The 17,964-nt window shown below is 43.7% G+C and overlaps 1 protein-coding gene across 1 annotated transcript; it reads right to left on the reverse strand.

Annotated features, from left to right (window-relative positions):
• Nucleotides 1-10,136: 10,136 nt before the first annotated feature.
• On the reverse strand, nucleotides 10,137-15,996 carry LOC137359866 (probable G-protein coupled receptor 139). Its single transcript, XM_068025548.1, has 2 exons — nucleotides 15,927-15,996; nucleotides 10,137-11,041 (listed from the first exon to the last, which is right to left on the reverse strand). The coding sequence occupies exons 1-2, from the start codon at nucleotides 15,994-15,996 to the stop codon at nucleotides 10,137-10,139; spliced, it is 975 nt and encodes a 324-aa protein (XP_067881649.1).
• Nucleotides 15,997-17,964: the final 1,968 nt, after the last annotated feature.

Below are 17,964 nucleotides of genomic sequence, written 5' to 3' on the forward strand. Positions count from 1 at the left end.
ACTGAGGCAGAAACAGATGGAGAAAAAAAGAGGGAGAGTGAGTAACAGCTGGAGGTGGCAGGTTGAACAGAGAGAGGGAGAGAGAGAAACAGGCAGAGTGTGGGTGAGGGAGGGAATGTAGAGAAAGACAGAGAGAGAGATAGAGAGAAATCCACTCAAAAGATTGGCACACTGAATATTGAAGTGTCATCATTGCTGGGATCTTGCTGTGCACAAAAAACAGATTATCTGCATATTTGCATTCTCTGAAGGCCTGGAATTAAAGTCCTGAGCTTGAAGCCAGTATAATTCCTGAGTAATGATGGTGTTTTGGGCAGTGTCGTGAATTTGAGGGTGAAATGAAATTGTGGGATCTTGCTGTGCACAAATGGCACGCAGTGCTTCCAACATTGTAATAGTGACGAGCACTTTAACAATCAATTCAGAGCGTCAAATGTTCCCGATTCATTTCAGTTCATTTGACAGAAGTTCAGAGTTTCGATTTCTCTCGCTGTCTCTCTCCAGCTTTCTTTCCCTCTGTCTCTCTATTTAAACCTTGAATAGTTAAAAACAGACACAGCTGTGTGATTTGTTGTTGTTTTAAATGGTGAGACAGAAATATTTCAGAGCTATTTTCAGTCAACATTACATATGAGATAGAGGGACAAAAACAGATTATGGAGAAAGAGAGACAGGGGACAAATGTGACAGGAACAGAGAGAGATACAGAGACAGACAGACACACACACACACACACACACACACACAGAGGTGGAGGTTGCTGTCCCAATCCTTTTATCCTCTGGTTTATTAACTGTGATTTGTTTGTATTTGGGTGTTGCTGAGCGACTGTCTGTGTAACCGAGGGCAATTCCTGGGCTCTTGCTGTGCTATTTTGTTAAACCATGCCTTTTCATCAATTTTCTCTCCCTCCCTCCCTCTTGCCTTCAGGAATTTTCATTCTGAAAACTGCATGGTGAAGGTGAAAAGAGGGAAAGTTTGGGACGAGGAATCCTTGGACAGGAGCTTCCTCCCGACAGGACGGACTGAGGCCTTGTCCACAGGCTGCACCCAAAGGGCCCAGGTGAGTTGTGTCTGTTTATTAGCCGGAGGTTTAATTCCCTCTCTGGGGCCCTGGGTTAACCACTTCATGTTGGATTGGGGCTTCTGGAGTTTTAAACAGCTTGAAAGCCTGGGGTTACAGGAGCAGCCCCAGGAGGGAGACCCGTTTGCCACTTGCTCCTTCCAGCCCTGTCTGTGAGGTTTGCTGGTGTTTTGGGCAATGCTATGAAGCTAACAGTGAAATAAGATGCACGGTGCCCATTTTACTGTAGGTCTGAGCTTTCTCTCTGTCTCAACATTCTTTCCCTGTGTCTCTATCTCCCCCCATGCTTTCTCTTCTGTCTCGGTTTCACACTCACCTTCTCCAATTAAACCTTTAATAAATGAAAAAAACATGCCACACACAGCAATGTGATTTGTCGTTATTTGAAATGGTGAGACAAAATCAGCAGCTTGTTCCCAGTTTAAAGAGGGAGTTTCACCCTTTTCTGGGGACTGAAATGTGGCTATTATCACATTGCAGCTTGTGGGATCTTGCTGTGCATCATTTCCAACATGAAAACAATGAGGACACTTTAAAATTCAGCTTCCTGAGGGTCTGAGTGTGGATTTCTCTGTTTTCACAACAATTTTACAGCAGTTACAAGAGCTGAACGTGAAGCTGTATAAAGACTTGTTAGAAGTTTAAAGATGGAGTTTAGCATTTTCTGAGGACTGTGATGGGATATCTGGCTATGATCACATTATGGGATCCTGCTGTGCATACATTCCTTGCATCCATTCCTACCTTACAACACTGAGGCAGAAACAGATGGAGAGAAAAAGAGGGAAAGAGAGAAACAGCTGGAGGTGGCAGGTTAAACAGAGAGAGAGAGAGAGACAGGCAGAGTGTGGATGAGGGAGGGAAGGCAGATAAAGATGGAGAAAGACAGAGAGAGAGAGAAATGCACACTCAAAATCATGGTAAACTGACTTTTGAAGTGTCACCATTGCTGGGATCTTGCTGTGTACAGCTTCCTTGCTGAATTCCCTGCATTGTAACAGTGACTGGCTTTTAGAAGTGAATTCATTGTGTAAAGCTCTCCTGAAGGCCTGGAATTAAAGTCCGGAGTTTGAAGCCGGTATAATTCCCGAATAATGCTGGTGTTTTGGGCAGTGCCGTGAATTTGTCTCTCTCTCCATCTGTCTCTCTGAATGAGTGTAACAGGAGGGAGAGACATGCAGGAGAGTGAGGGAAACATGGAGGGAATCAGAGGGGGAGAGAAGGGGTAGCCAACTTATCAGACTGCTGCTTGTGGGATCGAGCTGTGCACCAATGGTCGACAGCATTTCCAACGTTGCAACAGTGACGACCACTTTAAAAATTAATTAATTGAGTGTCAAATACATGTGAATCAGCAATGAAATGGGTGAAATGTGAAGGTTTGTAAAGGCTTGTTCTTATTCCCGAATAATGCTGGTGTTTTAGGCTGTGGGCTGAATTTGACAGTGAAATGAAACACCGGGGGACCATTTGAATTCAGATTTTCAGGGATGGGAATGTGGATTTCTCTCTCTATCCTTCTACGGGAGAGGGGATGGGGGTCTCCAGTGTTTGTGTGCTTTTACAATGAGGCAGAAACAAATGTAGAGAGACACACAGAGAAATAGAGAGAGAGAGAGAGAGGGGGGGAGAGAGAGACAGCAGGAAGTGACAGAGTAAACACATCCACACTTCCCAGTCTCTGGATCTGTGTCAGGGGATGTGTTTGTAAGTCACTGAGAGATTGTTTTATGTCACTGAGTTTGAGAGAGTCCTGGGCTCTCGCTGTGTTTTATTTCTGTGCAAAAAATGCTTCGCTTTGTTTGAATCAATTTTATTTCTCTTATTCCCAAGGAGAATCTTTTCGGAAGCTGCAGCTGTGATGATGCAGAGGGAGAATCTTTTGGCACGTCTGAATTCTCAGACAAGAGCTTTAACCAGAGAGGGAAAATAATAATAAAAATATATTTGTCATTGTCAAATTCATTTCTAGATACAGAAAAGAAGACTGTGTTATTTCGGGGCTGATAGAAAAACAAAGTTCTGGAAATGCTCAGTATTTCCAGCACGGTGTTAATTTCAGATTTCTGATTTTTCTGTTTTTGGGATCTGTGGATTTTTTACACAAGGGAGGGGGCTGGATGGTGCTCCAAAGGAAATAGTTTGGGAAGTGCTGCTCCAGAACAGTCAATGTAATCCCATAGATTTCCCTCTCTCCATCTCTTGCTGCAACTTGTTCCCTGCACCTTCCTCCTTGTTCCTAGCTCTGTTTCTTCACATCTTTAAATCCCTATCTCTGTATCTCTCAACATCCTTTCTATCTCTGCCTCTCTCTGGAGTCTCACAAGTTTCCATTGTCACTCTCTTTCTGCAACTCTCTGCATCTTTATCAGTCTCTCTCTCAGTCCATTTCTTCTCTCACTCACTTCCAAATCCCTGAATCTTTCCATCTCTGCTCCTCCTTTCCTGCAAGATTATCTCTGCATTTCCCTCCCCCCTGTCCCGGGACACCCCTTTCTATTCTGTTAACACTTCTTACTTTGTATCTCTGCCCCTCTACATCTTCCTGTCTCTGCATCTCTCTCTTTGTCTGGGATCTTTCTCAATATCCACATCGCTGTTGCATTCTCTGTCTACACCTCCAGCTCTCTCTCTGTGTATGTCTCCATTTCTCTCTCTGTCCTTCTCTGTATTTCTGACCCTCTGTTCTCAGTTTCTCTCACTGGTTTCGGACTCCCTGCATCTCATTCTCCATCTCCCTTTCCATTTCTCTCTCTCTGTTCTGTCCGAATCCCGGGATCTGTTTTCTGTGTCTCCCCCTCTGTCTGGGGGTGGATTTGAACTCCCTGCCTTGGTGTTTTACAGGGTGATTGTGAACCGGGATCCTGCTTTCCATCTCTGTCCAGTTTTGCTCCCATTGAGGTAAAAACAGGGGAGAGATGCTGAACGGACAGCTGATTCACAACCACCCTCCTCCCCTCCACCCTGGTTTGCACCATTGGTACCAAGTCCGAATCCAGCCCAGTGTTTCTTTGCCTCTCTGTGAATCTGCTCCCGACTGTCTGTGTCTCCTTGTGGCCCGATGAGGGAAGGGACAGATCAGCCATGATCTAACATGGCTGGGACAGGATCTAAGGGCTGAATGGCCTCTTCCCATCTCTGTGCCAGTCAGTGTGTGTGTGTGTGTTTTGTGTGCGTCTCCCTCTGTTTGAGTCCCTGAAGCCGATGGGGAGAACGGGTTAAACACCTTTCTGCAGAGAGGGATGCGTCTGGGGCTGGGATCTTCCTGTGCATTAAAGTCTCAGGATGCCAGTTAGCCTCTGGAAGTCCTTGCTAAGCACCCGGCCCTGTGTCTGGACGGACATGAGTTAAAGGTGCCGGGGGTCTGGGAGCAACTTGATGGAATTCCAGTGGCTTATCCAGACCAGGAATTAAAGTGAATTAAAGACTGTCGGGAGACGGAGGCAAACCCAGGAAAGTGATGGAGGTGGGAATTACACAGGGGGTGGGGGTAGAGGGGGCTGGTGACTGAGACGGGAGTTACAGAGGGGGGGGGGGGCGTGCGGGGGTGGCTGTTCACAGGGGAGATGATACAGGGCTTTTACAGGACAGGGAGGGTATTTAGAAAGGGAGGGAGTCTTTACAGGGGGGAGAATTGGATTGGGGTCAGTTAACGGTGGGGGGGGGGGGGGGGTTATTCAGATGGGAGTCTGTCCCGGGGGGCCGGGGTATTGAGATGGCAGTCTGTCCCCAGGTGGGTGGGGTATTTAGATGGGAGTCTGTCCCCAAGGGTATTGAGATGGGAGTCAGTTCCCGGGGAGGGGGCAAGTATTTAGATGGGAGTCTGTCCCGGGGGCAGGGGTATTGAGATGGCAGTCTGTCCCCAGGTGGGTGGGGTATTTAGATGGGAGTCTGTCCCCAAGGGTATTGAGATGGAGGTCAGTTCCCGGGGGGTATTTAGATGGGAGTCTGTCCTGGGGGCGGGGGTATTGAGATGGGGGTCTGTCCCCGGGGGGTATTTAGATGGGAGTCTGTCCCTAGGGTGGGGGTATTGAAATGGGGGTCTGTCTCCAGGGGGGTATCTAGATGGGAGCCTGTTCCTGAGGGGGGGGAGAAAGAGGATTTAGATGGCAGGCTGTTCCCGGGGGGGGGGGGGGTGGTATCTAGATGGGATGTGTTGTAACAGGGGGAAGGGGATAATTAGATGGGGGTCTGTTGATAGTGAGGGTAGTAGATGGGGGTCTGTTAACAGGAGATATCAGATAGGGGTCTGTAGATGAGGATTGTTTAGATTGGGTCGCGGTCTGTACAAGGGGGGGGGGGGGGATGTTTTCCGAGGGGGAAATATTGCAGGGGATAAAATTTATGGGAGGGTATTTAGAAAGGGAGGGAGTGTTTACAGGGGGGAGAATTAGATTGGGGTCAGTTAAGGGCGGGGGGGGTGGGGGGAGAGGGGGTTATTCGGATGGGAGTCTGTTCCCGGGGATGGGGGGGTATTTAGATGGGAGTCTGTCCCGGCCGGGGATGGGGGGGTATTTAGATGGGAGTCTGTCCCCAAGGGTATTGAGATGGGAGTCAGTTCCCGGGGATGAGGGGGGGTATTTAGATGGGAGCCTGTCCCGGGTGTATTGAGATGGCAGTCGGTCCCCAGGGGGGGTGGGGTATTTAGATTGGAGTCTGTCCCCAAGACTATTGAGATGGGAGTCAGTTCCCGGGGGGGGGGTATTTAGATGGGAGTCTGTCCTGGGGGTGGGTGGGGTATTGAGGTGGGGGTCTGTCTCCGGGGGGGGGTTATCTAGATGGGAGTCTGTTCGTGGGGGGGGGGGTTATCTAGATGGGAGCCTGTTCCTGGGGGGGGAAATCTAGATGGGAGTCTGTCCCGGGGGCAGGGGTATTGAGATGGCAGTCTGTCCCCAGGTGGGTGGGGTATTTAGATGGGAGTCTGTCCTGGGATATTGAGATGGGGGTCTGTCCCCGGGGGGTATTTAGATGGGAGTCTGTTCCTGGCGGGGGGGGGGGGTGGGGGCATCCAGATGGGAGCCTGTTCCTGGGCGGGGGGGGGGGGGAGAGGATCTAGATGGCAGGCTGGTCCCGGGGGGGGGGGGGGGGGTGGTATCCAGATGGGATGTGTTGTAACAGGGGGAAGGGGATAATTAGATGGGGGTCTGTTGACAGTGAGGGGATTAGATGGGGGTCTGTTAACAGGAGATATCAGATAGGGGTCTGTAGATGAGGATTATTTAGATTGCGGGGGGTATTAGATGGGGATCTGTTGACAGTGAGGGTATTAGATGGGGGGGGGGTCTGTTGACAGTGAGGGGATTAGATGGGGGTCTGTAGATGAGGTTGATGTTTGGCACAGACTCGGTGGGCCGAAGGGCCTGTTTCAGTGCTGTATCTCTAATCTCATCTAATCTAAAAAGGGATGGGTTGTGCATCAACAGGACAGGGACCAATGTCCAAGTGGGGAGGTTCACAAGTGTAGTTGGCGAAGGTTTAAACTAAATTGGCAGAGGGATTTGCACGACATATAGGAGTAGAAAAGAAAAATAAGATGGTTAAGGAATGAGTGTTTTGGAAAGTGCTAGAGAACAACTAGTACCATATTAAATAGGAGGAGAATAAAAAAGGACTACGAGGAATACAAAAACAAGTTTAAAATGTGTGCTGTAAACACGCAAAGTATTGTGAATAAAGTGGACAAGAAAGAAGCAAATCTACAGGAAGATCACAGTGATGTGCAAGAAATGTAATGTGTTAATATTCGGTGACATTGTTTCAATTGGCATAATATTAGAGTAAGCATTACAGAGAGAGAGGACATTTGGAAATGTGTTCAGGAGAATTACTTTGACCAGTATATTCTCAGTCCAACTAGGAAGGAGGCACTGCTGGACCTGGTGCTGTATTGAGTTGGGCCAAGTCGGCCAAGTGCCTTTGGGGAACACTTGGGTCAGAGTGATCGTTGAACAATAATGTTTGGATTAACAATAAAGAACAAGGAACAATCTTTGGTAGAAGTTCTTAATTTTGGAGGGCTAAATTCAATGCAATGATAGGGATATAGCCAGTAAAAATTGGAATCAACGATTGACAGGAAAGGTTATAACGGGCCAATTGGTGAAGTTTAAGGAGCAGATGCTCCAGGTAAAGTGTAGGTGCTTTTATGAACGCTGGACTTTGTAATATGATTTAAAGCCTGGCTACTCGACCCGAACCCGACCAATCCCGACTGCATGTGTCGGAGTCGGGTCGGGTCGTATCTATATTCTATGTCCAGCATTCAGGCTCGGGTCGGGTCGGGCTGGACTGTACTTTTTAGCTTTGGCTGTCTTGGTGTCACTTGTCATGTCCGCTTCTGTGAAACCCCAATATAAATACATGCTGTGTATTAAAACTTATGTGTGACACTTTTAAACCAAACACTTCACTGCTATGATGAAAAAAAAATGTGGGAACGCATGTTTTATTTTTCTAGACTGGTTTTCATTCTGGAAATTTTTGTGAATTACATTTCTAAAGCAATTAAATTTAAAATGACTTTAGAATATAAAATTCAATAACACAAATTAGAGGCTGCCTTCTCTGCCCAAAGGAAACCCAGGAGTAGATTGTAATGTCCATTCATATTTCAGTTACAATGGCTGCCAAAATGGTATGAAAGTTACTGGATAATTTTAGTCACATTCATGTGAGTTAAAATTATCCTTTAAAGGAATACTAATATCTCATTTTATGAATAACACATGCTTAAATATAATTTATGAACTTGTTTGTTTTAATATTGCAAGTGCAGACTTGGAAAGAATAGTTGCAGTGCCCTGCTCAGACCACCCTGGTTGTAAGCATGTTGATGATTTGTTTTAACTTAAAAAGAAAAAAATCAAGAATTAGATCCACTCGGCTTTCGAAAGAGGATAAAAAATATAGTCTACCACGGAATTCCATGATGGGATTGTTTATGGAGAAAGTCATGTTGTGGCTGTTGTGTGATATACATCTGGGAAGCTGCTACATTATGATCGAAAGCGAGTGCCAATGACCACATCAATGGATCTCGTGGACAAAATCCACTAGGAATTATGAGATAAGCCAAAACACAGGATCCAATTTATTTAATTCTCATGACTGAGTGGGTGAGAGACTAACGTAAACTCAAGTTATCTTAGTTTTGCTAAACCAGTCTTTCAAATGCAAATATTAGAAATGAAAATACATAGAACCAATATTTTGTCTGGATGTTAATTAGCATTGTGCGCACTGTTCCCCCCCCCCCCCCCCCCCCCCCGTATATATGGAGTTGTGGGGCACAGAGGTTGAATAATTACCAATGGCCATCCAAGTATAAATTCTAAATCTTGCGCAATAATGAATTAAACATCTGGCATATTAATATGCCGTTACAGTCTATATTAGTCAACCAAATAGCTTGTGTTCCCTGAATGAATTATTCCTTTGATCCCAAAGGGCTGGTGTTCTGTTCCGTGGGAGTGAATAGAGAGTTGGCTATCTTTAGAAACTTCAGTTCATGTCAAAACCATTCTGAAGACATTAAGCAGCGTAGCATTATTAATGCAGTATTTACCCATCATTTATAGATAATTTCAAACAAGCTATAATGTCTGCAGAAGTAATGTTGATTGATTTTCAAAAGCAAGCCTTTGGCTCATTTTATAGGTAATACGTGGTCCATGCAATCTCCTGGACTGGTTTTCGACTGCCAGGGCAGCAGGGCATTAGTGAAGTAATTTACAGAGTTTTTCCCCAGGACCTGTATGTCTTTTTTTCCACTCCTAGTAGATTTGGTTGCAAGTTAGGGAGAGGGAAGAAGTGTTTAGCAATGATGGTCCAGCTATCTTGCTATGGGCAGACTTGATGGGCCAGCTAGTTAATCCCAGCAGAGGGCTGTACGCTCCAGTACATTGAAATCTAATGTTCTATCTGAAGGATGGTCATACATGAGGAGCAGTCCAGATAATGTGCTTATCATGCCAGTTCAGTACTCTCAGTCTCAATTCCCTCTTATCCTTCCGTGCTTCTACTCAGAGACGTCTCTTGCCCCAGAGCTGCCTCCTCCCCTTCTGGTTTGTCATGAAGTAGCCCCTTGTAAAGTCGTAGCAGTAGCCCAACCAGGACTCTGTCGCTGCAAGTTATTCCATAGACACTCATTAATTTAGAAGCATTAAACCCAGAAAGCCGAAGTACACAGCAGCAAGACAGCACAAAGGGTGAGTGACTGGACATGGTGGAGAGGAGAAAGTGGAGCATGAGGACCTAGCAACCCCGACTGGAGCGTGAGGTCAGAGAGCCAGATTTCCCTGTTCCAGGTTTCAAAAGTAGATTGCTGTCAAAGCATGAAGATTATTCAAGCCATTTCGGAGTCTGTCTGGAGATTTCCTACAAATGTGTAAAGGCGTGCAGCAGTCACATGAAGGGAAGCTGAAAGGCAGGTTGCATAACCAGCAAACAACCTTATAAACGTGGCCATCTCGTAACTGGATGTAATAAAATGTCTTTCACACGACAGATTTAGGCAATTTCTCCCCAGTGTAAACATCTTGGCAAATCACTGGTTGGGTACTGGTTGCTGGCCTAGATCCTGATATCTGAAAGCCTACCCAATGTATACAAGCCTCAGGTCTGCAGTGTGATGAAGAACACATCACTCGGAAAGGTGAATACAATTCAGGAAAGACCAAGTATATAATTAAAAAGAAGAATACAGCAACGGTTGCTGCTTTAATGCTGGGGGGAAAAACTATGACATTGCATAGAGGCAAAATCCAACTAGAATGATTGCCAAGCTTAAGCATGAGGTACTAGCAGGGTTGAAAAAAGCAGGGTTAAAAGTGGCTGCTAAGGAAGCTCTTAAAGAATGAGAGAGAGAGAGCTGGAGAAGCAAAGGTGTTAGGGGTGGGATTCAAGATTCTTGGCCCACATCTTTGAAGACATGTCTGCCAATCGTAGATCAAAGTTGTTAGTGTGTGTACTGTGACATTTGGAATGCAATCTAAAATGGGTCTGAGTTGTAGCACTAGAAATGCAGCACCTGCTGCAAGTTGCTTTGATATTGTTACTTAAATAATTTAACAATGAGAACAAACGGATATTTCACCCCATTCTTTAACTCCTCCCTGAATTTAGTCTGGGTTAGTGCATAAATGCAGGTGTTGGTACACGAACTCAGAAGCCGCAGCATATATCCAAATTGCTGAGCAACATATATTGGATCGCTAAGATTTTTATCTACATAATTATAGCTTCTAGCCTTCCAGTTTAAAGAATGTACAACATATGTAATCCACAGCAGTATGAAATTGGTGGACAAGGCAAAAAGCAAAATAATGGATTTCCTTCGGTTCTCCAATTCTGGATCAATATGGTTCTGCCCACTGCCATGGCCCCGGAGCCCTCTCCGGAGTCGATTGGCTGTTATAATATTTTTGACAGTCAGTGCATTGAACACCAAAATGAAAACAAATGGAAGCAGTGGTGTTATAATACTGTCAATCCACTCATACGCTGTCCAAAAGAGTGAGGTATAATAGTTTGGGGCTATAACGCAAAACCATGGTACGTTGTGAATGACAATTAAAGGAACAAGTACAAAGTACCGGGGAATGCACCGCACACAGCTGACAACACTCACAACTACTATAATTACAGCCGCAGTTTTCTTGGTGCAATACCTTAGTTTTAGCTTCTGGCAGCAAATGGCTACAAACCGATCAAATGTGAAAGCGACTGTGAACCAGACTGAACAGTCCAGGGCTGCAAGAAGCAAGACGACTCTCACCGCACACACAGGAGTGATAAACAAGAAACTAACTGGGAAATAAATATTATTAATTCGATTCAGTATAATATTCAAGATGACGAGCAGTAGATCTGCTGCTGACATTGCAACCAGATAGCGGGTGATGCATTTTGACAGGCCGCAATTCCCTCTGTTCAGGATCACAATTGCCACTAAGTTAACTGTAAGAAAAATAATGAAACGGGATCATTTAGTGTCTGAAATCACAGCAAAAGCATCAGATTAATAGGTTTACAAAGTTACAAATGCAGTCATTGAATCTATTTTAATATTTGTTCTGAGAACAATATAATGCCAATTAACATTTTGAAATTTCAAGGAGTACAAAAATACCATGCAATCAATCAATGGCGCAAAAACAGAAGATTAGCAATAAAAGTCAAGAATGAATAGAACAATTAGATGAAGAAGATAAAAAATTGAAATACTTTAGTGGAAGGATGTCATCCTTGAATGAATCACCTGCGCAAGTTGTGAAATTGAGTTAAACTAAATTCAACAAAGCAGCTAATGTGTGGACGGCAATTAGAAGCAACCATCTATCTTTATCTATTTAATTAAGGGTCATGAATGTTTGAATAATCGTTCCATTGTCTATCCTTCTCCAAAGCCAACAACCGCAGACTCTTCCACCCTTCCCCACAGCTGAGATGCTTGGAGCTCGGGATTTGGTTTGTTTCCTTTTTCTGTCCTGCTTCCAGGGCTGGAGCAGCCTTGACTGGGGTATGGTGGCTGGAACCAAGAGTCTCAGCAAGCAGTCAACCACAATCAAAGTCATAGATCATAATGAGCAATGAAATAAATCAATAATGCAATCAGAAGATTACATTATATTGAATAGGATAAACAGATTGTTTGAAGATTAATGAAATTATACTGGAGAATCTAACGAAAGGCAAAGATACAGACCAGCGACAGTGAATCAATGGGTCAGCTCGGCATCTTGGCATTAGGCTCAACATACTCATGGGTTTTTGAAGGGGGAGAGAGGGTGGGTCAGGGAGGTCGAGTGTAGGGAAATGGCTGTTGTGTCATTGGCCGAGGTCTCTGGATACCATTCTTTCTAACTTGTATTAGCCACATTGACACATGTGCATAGATTGGAGGAGACAGTTGGAGGAAAGGACAGGTAGTAGACAAGAGAAGGTGAGGAGCCTAAAAACAACAATAGAGAGATAGGGGTGACTGAAAATTTATAATGTGTGTTTTTATAGCGATTATATTAATGGAGTAGTCGGAACGTAAATGCCAGTTTGGAGATAAAATCAGCTACTTTTCAAGTACATCAGCTAGTTTATTGTCTTCACTTCTGGGCGCCACAATTCAGGAAGTATCCAAAGCCTTTAAAGAGAGGATGCTGATGACATTTAATAGAATAGGTCCAGGAGAGAATAACTTCAACTATGTGAAGAGAGTGGGAAACTGAGCTCATTCTCCTTGGAGTAAAGAATAATAAAAATGAGATGTAATGGAAGATGTCAAAGCAATGAAGAGTTTTGGTAGTGCATTAAAAAGTGCCCCTCGTCTGAAGTGACAGGAGAAAAAGTGCAGTTTTAAGGTAACTCGCAAAAAAAAAGCGCAGATTGGGATTTTTCTATTGCTCAAAGAATTGCTATGGTCTGAAATGCATGGCATGAAAGGCTGGAGGAAACACATTCAATTGTAACTTTCAGAAAAGTTTTGAATTGCAGAGCTATGATATGAGTAAAGAGCAGTGAAGTTGACTATTCGATAGCTCTGTCAGAGGCACTGGTAAGATGGAACTGATGCCCTCTTTCTTTGCTGTATAAGCAAATGAAATTTAAAAAAAACTGTTGTCAGTATAAGTAACCATGATAGCATTGGATTGTAGTGAAAAGACAACTGGTTCATGAATACCTTTTAGTGAAGAAAACCAGCAATTCCTTTTCAGTCTGGTCAACTCTTAATCGCCCTTTGAAATGACCCAGATAGCCATTAAGTCTTCTCAATTAATAAAATGCAGAACTGTGGGGCACATTCACCTCATGGACTACAGATGTTTAAGAAGAAGTCCCACCACCAACTTCTCAAAGGCGAATTGTCACGAATGGATGAACAACAAATGTAAATTATGGTATTTTTGAGCAGTTGGGTGTTATTGTATGCTGCCATTATACACAGTATGTTCGGTTGATATCCCACTGTGTTCAACTTACTTAAAATGGATGTGGAAGGGACGATTACTTCACCAACAGAACGTGGGACTGCTACTTGAAGTCACATGACCTAGAAACCACCCTTTTTAGCATGTCTAATTTTGAAACAGTGTCATTTGAAAGAGAATAGCTCTCACAAGAAACAGCTGCCTTGAAGCCGTGCACCTCGTTATCTCCGTGGCCCACAAGGTGAAGTCCAAAGCCACAGTCTAAAAAAGTAGCAAGAAATTTGTCAAAGCCCTGTCAGTTTCTGTCTCGTCAATAAGGATGGAATCAGAAATCGAACTGCCTCAGTTTGTCTCTGAAAGTGCATAAGAAGAAAGTTTAAGAGACATTTCCTACCACTTCTCCTCAATTCGGCATATCCAATCGGGTAATTCCAGCTTTGGACTTTTAAGTTAGTTGAAAAGAAAATCGGACTCAGTTTTCAACAGGGACCCCCGTTAGTTTGTAATAAAGCTATTTTCTACTCGGTAAATGTCCTTGACCGTTTTGATGCCTTTACCTTGAATTATATGTTTATGAGCAGGCGTTGCAAAGTTCACCCCCTCCAGGGACTAAGAGGGTGTGTTAATAAACACTACATCTTTTTTTTCAAACTTTAACTGCAGTGTTGTTGTTGTTCTTTGAATATCAGGGTTCACAAACTGAAGGAGTGGAGAAATAAGCCATCAGGGTTTCTTTTTTTTTTAAATGAATAAACATAACCTGCTCAGTGACGCTCAGTTTGGTTTCCGCCAGGACTGCTCAGCTCCTGACCTCATTACAGTCTTGGTTCAGGCATGGACAAAACAGCTGAACTCAAGAGGTGAGGTGAGAGTGACTGCCGTTGACATCAAGGCAGAATTTGACCGAGTATGGCATCAAGGAGCCCGAGCAAAACAGGAGTCAATGGGAATCAGGGACAAAACTCTCTGGCGGTTGGAATCATACCTAGTGCAATGGAAGATGGTTGTGGTTGCTGGAGGTCAATCATATCAGTTCCAGAACGTCTCTGCAGGTATTCCTAAGGGTCCTGTCCAACACCCAACCATCTTCAGCTGCTTCCTCAATGACCTTCCTTCAATCATAAGGTCAGAAATGGGGATGCTCGCTGATGATTGCACAATGTTCATCACCATTCGTGACTCCTCAGATACTGAAGCAGTCCATGTGGAAATGCAGCAAGACCTGGAAAATATCCAAGCTTGGGCTGATATGTAGCAAGTAACAATCGCACCACATAAATGCAAGGACCATCTCCAACAATACATAATATAACCTCCTCCCCCTGATATTCAACGGCATTGTGAAAACTGAATCCCCCACTATCAACATCCTGGGGGTTGCCATTTACCAGCAACTGAACTGGAGCAGCCATATAAATACCGTGGACACAAGAGCAGGTCAGAAGCTTGGAATCCTGTGGCGAGTAACTCACCTCTTGCCTCCACAAACCTGCCCACCATCAACAAGGTACAAGTCAGGAGTGTGATGGAATACTCTCCACTTGCCTGGATGGGTGCAGTTCCAATAACACTCAAGAAGCGCGACACCATCCAGGACAAAGCAACCTTCTTGATTTGTATTCGGTCCGCAAACATTCACTCCCTCCACCACCGATGCACAGCGGCAGCAGTGTGTACCATTTATAAGATGGACTGCCGCAACACAGCAAGGCTACTCAGGCAACACTTTCCAAACCCACGGCCACTACCACCTGGAAGGACAAGGGCAGCAGATGGATGGGAACACCACCACGTGTAAGTTCCCCTCCAAGCCACACATCATCCTGACTTTGAACGATATCACCGTTCCTTCACTGTCGCTGGGTTAAAATCCTTGAACACCCTTCCTAGCATGGACTGCAGTGGTTCAAGGGAAATTAGGAATGGGCAATAAATGTTAGCCTGGCCAGCGACGCCCACATCTATGAAATGAATTTAATGAAAAAAAGGCACTGAATGTGTTATTGCTGTAACTCTATTCTAACAAAAAAGACAGAATTATTTTCATGCTGTGTTAGATTAGGGCAAAAGAGCAGTATTGGATTATTAGCTACAATATGAAGCGCGTGGTATTTAATGGAATTGATTGCAAAGGACCTAAATATCGGGTGCTGCAGACAACGAGCACAAAATCCAAAACAGCCAGTGTTGCGACGTGCCCCGAGATGAATTTTTGCCACTCACATTACAGAATTGCACAATTGTTGATGACAGTCATCATGAGTATGATTATACATAGAAGATAATAAATCACACATCCAGTGATGTATATGAACAAATCTGGATGGTGTTAATCTGGTTGTTCGCATCTCTAAGTTAATAACGAACTTAAGTATGTATGGGTTGCAATGTATAATGATACAAAATAATATTGTAACATTTTACTTTTTACTCTTCTCAGAATAGAATTATTAACAAGCACAACCAATGAGAGAAAGTCCATTTGATCACATCTTTCAATGAATCCAAACAAAATATTAACTTATAGCTTTCACTAGAAATACAAATATGAGATGACAGCGGAACTTGAAACTTTATTGTTCTATATTGACCATACTCCACTTACCATTATATAAAATAAGGCTGCATAATCTATTTAATGGACACTTATCATTTGATTCTCTGGAAGTGCGATTGCACAGCAGTTCGCAAAGAGAAAGAACTCAGAAATAATACTATAATGGAGATAAAGATACATTAGAAGTTTAATAATTATACCTCCTTCAGTAAACAGCAAAAATGCTATTGGGTCAACTAGTAGCACTGTTTATAGGCATTTGTAATGCACAGAGCAAGGCAAATATGTTACAATTCCGCAAAGGGCAAGAGCAGTAACAGTGAAACATTTGTTTGCAATATTAATACTGTATCTAAAGTCTTACCAATAACGCCAATAGCTGCCAGAGCAGGGTAAAAAATGCGTTCTATCTGAAAGATTACTGGGTACCTCATTTCTGTGAGAACAGACTGTTGGTGTGAGCTCAGTGATTCTGACTGACCAGATTCCGCAATATGTTTAAAGCAAACAGTATTTATATTGAAGGGAAATCTCCAGTGAGGCAATTAGCCTGATTGGATAACAAGCAATATTAATTACAATAATTTGAACAAGCAGCCAACTTTTATTCCAAAGATTATTTTGAAGTATAATCAATTTTATTTTATTTATTTAGAGATACAGCACTGAAACAGGCCCTTCGGCCCACTGTGTCTGTGTCGTCCAACAACCACCCATTTATACTAATCCTAGATTAACCCCATATTCCCTACCACATCCCCACCATTCTCCTACCACCTACCCACATGAGCAGCAATTTACAATGGCCAATTTACCTATCAACCAGCAAGTGTTTGGCTGTGGGAGGAAACCGGAGCACCCGGTGGAAACCCACATGGTCACAGGGAGAACTTGCAAACTCCGCACAGGCAGTATCCATAACGGAACCCGGGTCACTGGAGCTGTGAGGCTACGGTGCTAACCACTGCGCCACAAAGCAGACAGCTGCCATATTGTTCAGAACAAAGAAATGAGCTTTCATGGTAGCAACGCAGCTGTTGTTAAAGTAATATTATTAAATGAACATACACTCCACCTTTTCTAACTCCGATTCATGTGCAATGGACTTAGACCTGAGAACATTTAACTGTGGGGGCTTTGTTCTGCAAATTATTTTGAGCATTTCCTTTCGAGTTAACCATCATCCTGACAGCGACATTGAACGCTGTTCCTTGATCATCACTGGTCAAATCCCTGGAACTCAATGTTTAACACCTGTTACGACTAGGTCTGAAAGGTGTCTAAGGGTTTTTTCAGCCTTCACCTGGGCTTATTGTATCAGTGTTTAATTTTTAAACGTATTGTGTTTTGAGCTCCCGCTTGGTGAATCCTTGTTTACAGCTTTCCAATTATAAGGCAAAGAGATGAGCACAAATAGGCCTCCTTAGGTTTAAAAAAGAAAAGTGGAATTTATTAAAACTTAAACTTAAGCTCCAATACAGTTAATGCCTACAGATCTACGACATGTCCACGCTAGCATGGACATGTGAATTGGGATAGAAAAGAGCAGAAGAAGAATAGAGAGGTTTGAGGCAATATCAGAAGAGTTTCTTGTTTACTGTGCTTCGAGCTCACTGTAGTCCTTTTGTAAGTAATCTTGCTTTTCGTTGGAGCCCAGTATTCTTCTTAAACCTTGTTTAATGTAGGGGTCGTTTCTCTCTAGGTATTCACGTGTCTTCAATGGGTCTTCATATCCATGAGAAAGAAATGAGAGCAGACAGGAGAGACAGAAGTTCTCAGTCCAAAGGTAAAGAGCTTTTTCAGTTGCTATTCTCTGTGGCAAGATCAAATTAAAAAAAAAACTCCAACTGTCAGTTAGTCATGTAAATAAACTGGTCTGCCCGCGTCTGTTTGTGGGTTCGGCCATTGCAGGCATTAACCTGGAATGCTAGTCTCTCCACCTTCAACTTCCAGTAATGAAAATTCCATTGTGGATTAAATAGGAGCAGGGAGTGTCACCTTTTGTCCATTCCAAGTACTATCTGTTACTATGAAAATGTCTTTCTGTCAGGCGCTTGGCAATTCCATGTGGTAGGACCTGTTTTCTTCTCAGACGCAGTTTCAAGTATTAATGTTCATGTGGCGAAATAATGTGTGCCTCAATCTTGGCAGCTGGGGCCCTGTATGGCACACCATTGTGGAATCACCACAAGGACTGCACAGTTTAAACAGAAAGCTCAGCTTTAATGGCAACCGGGGATGGTCGACAAATGGGGTCTGGTCAACATTGCCCAAATCCTGAGCACCCATTAAAAGAAATTCAGTCACTCACATTTACAAAGATCAAGATTGTTCCTGCTTTTTCAGCACGGTGATTTTTTTAAAATTAAAGTCTTGCGAAGACAAGATTAAGGGTTATACAC

Source organism: Heterodontus francisci, unplaced genomic scaffold (assembly GCF_036365525.1).
Source record: "Heterodontus francisci isolate sHetFra1 unplaced genomic scaffold, sHetFra1.hap1 HAP1_SCAFFOLD_1075, whole genome shotgun sequence".
NCBI classification, from domain to species: Eukaryota; Metazoa; Chordata; class Chondrichthyes; order Heterodontiformes; family Heterodontidae; genus Heterodontus; species Heterodontus francisci.

Excerpts from the sequence above, each read along its gene's own strand:
- LOC137359866 (XM_068025548.1), bottom strand. The coding sequence starts at position 15,996 with ATGAGGTACCCAGTAATCTTTCAGATAGAACGCATTTTTTACCCTGCT. Across the intron at positions 11,042-15,926 it reads GGCAGCTATTGGCGTTATTG|TTAACTTAGTGGCAATTGTG; the intron begins GTAAGACTTTAG and ends TTTTTCTTACAG.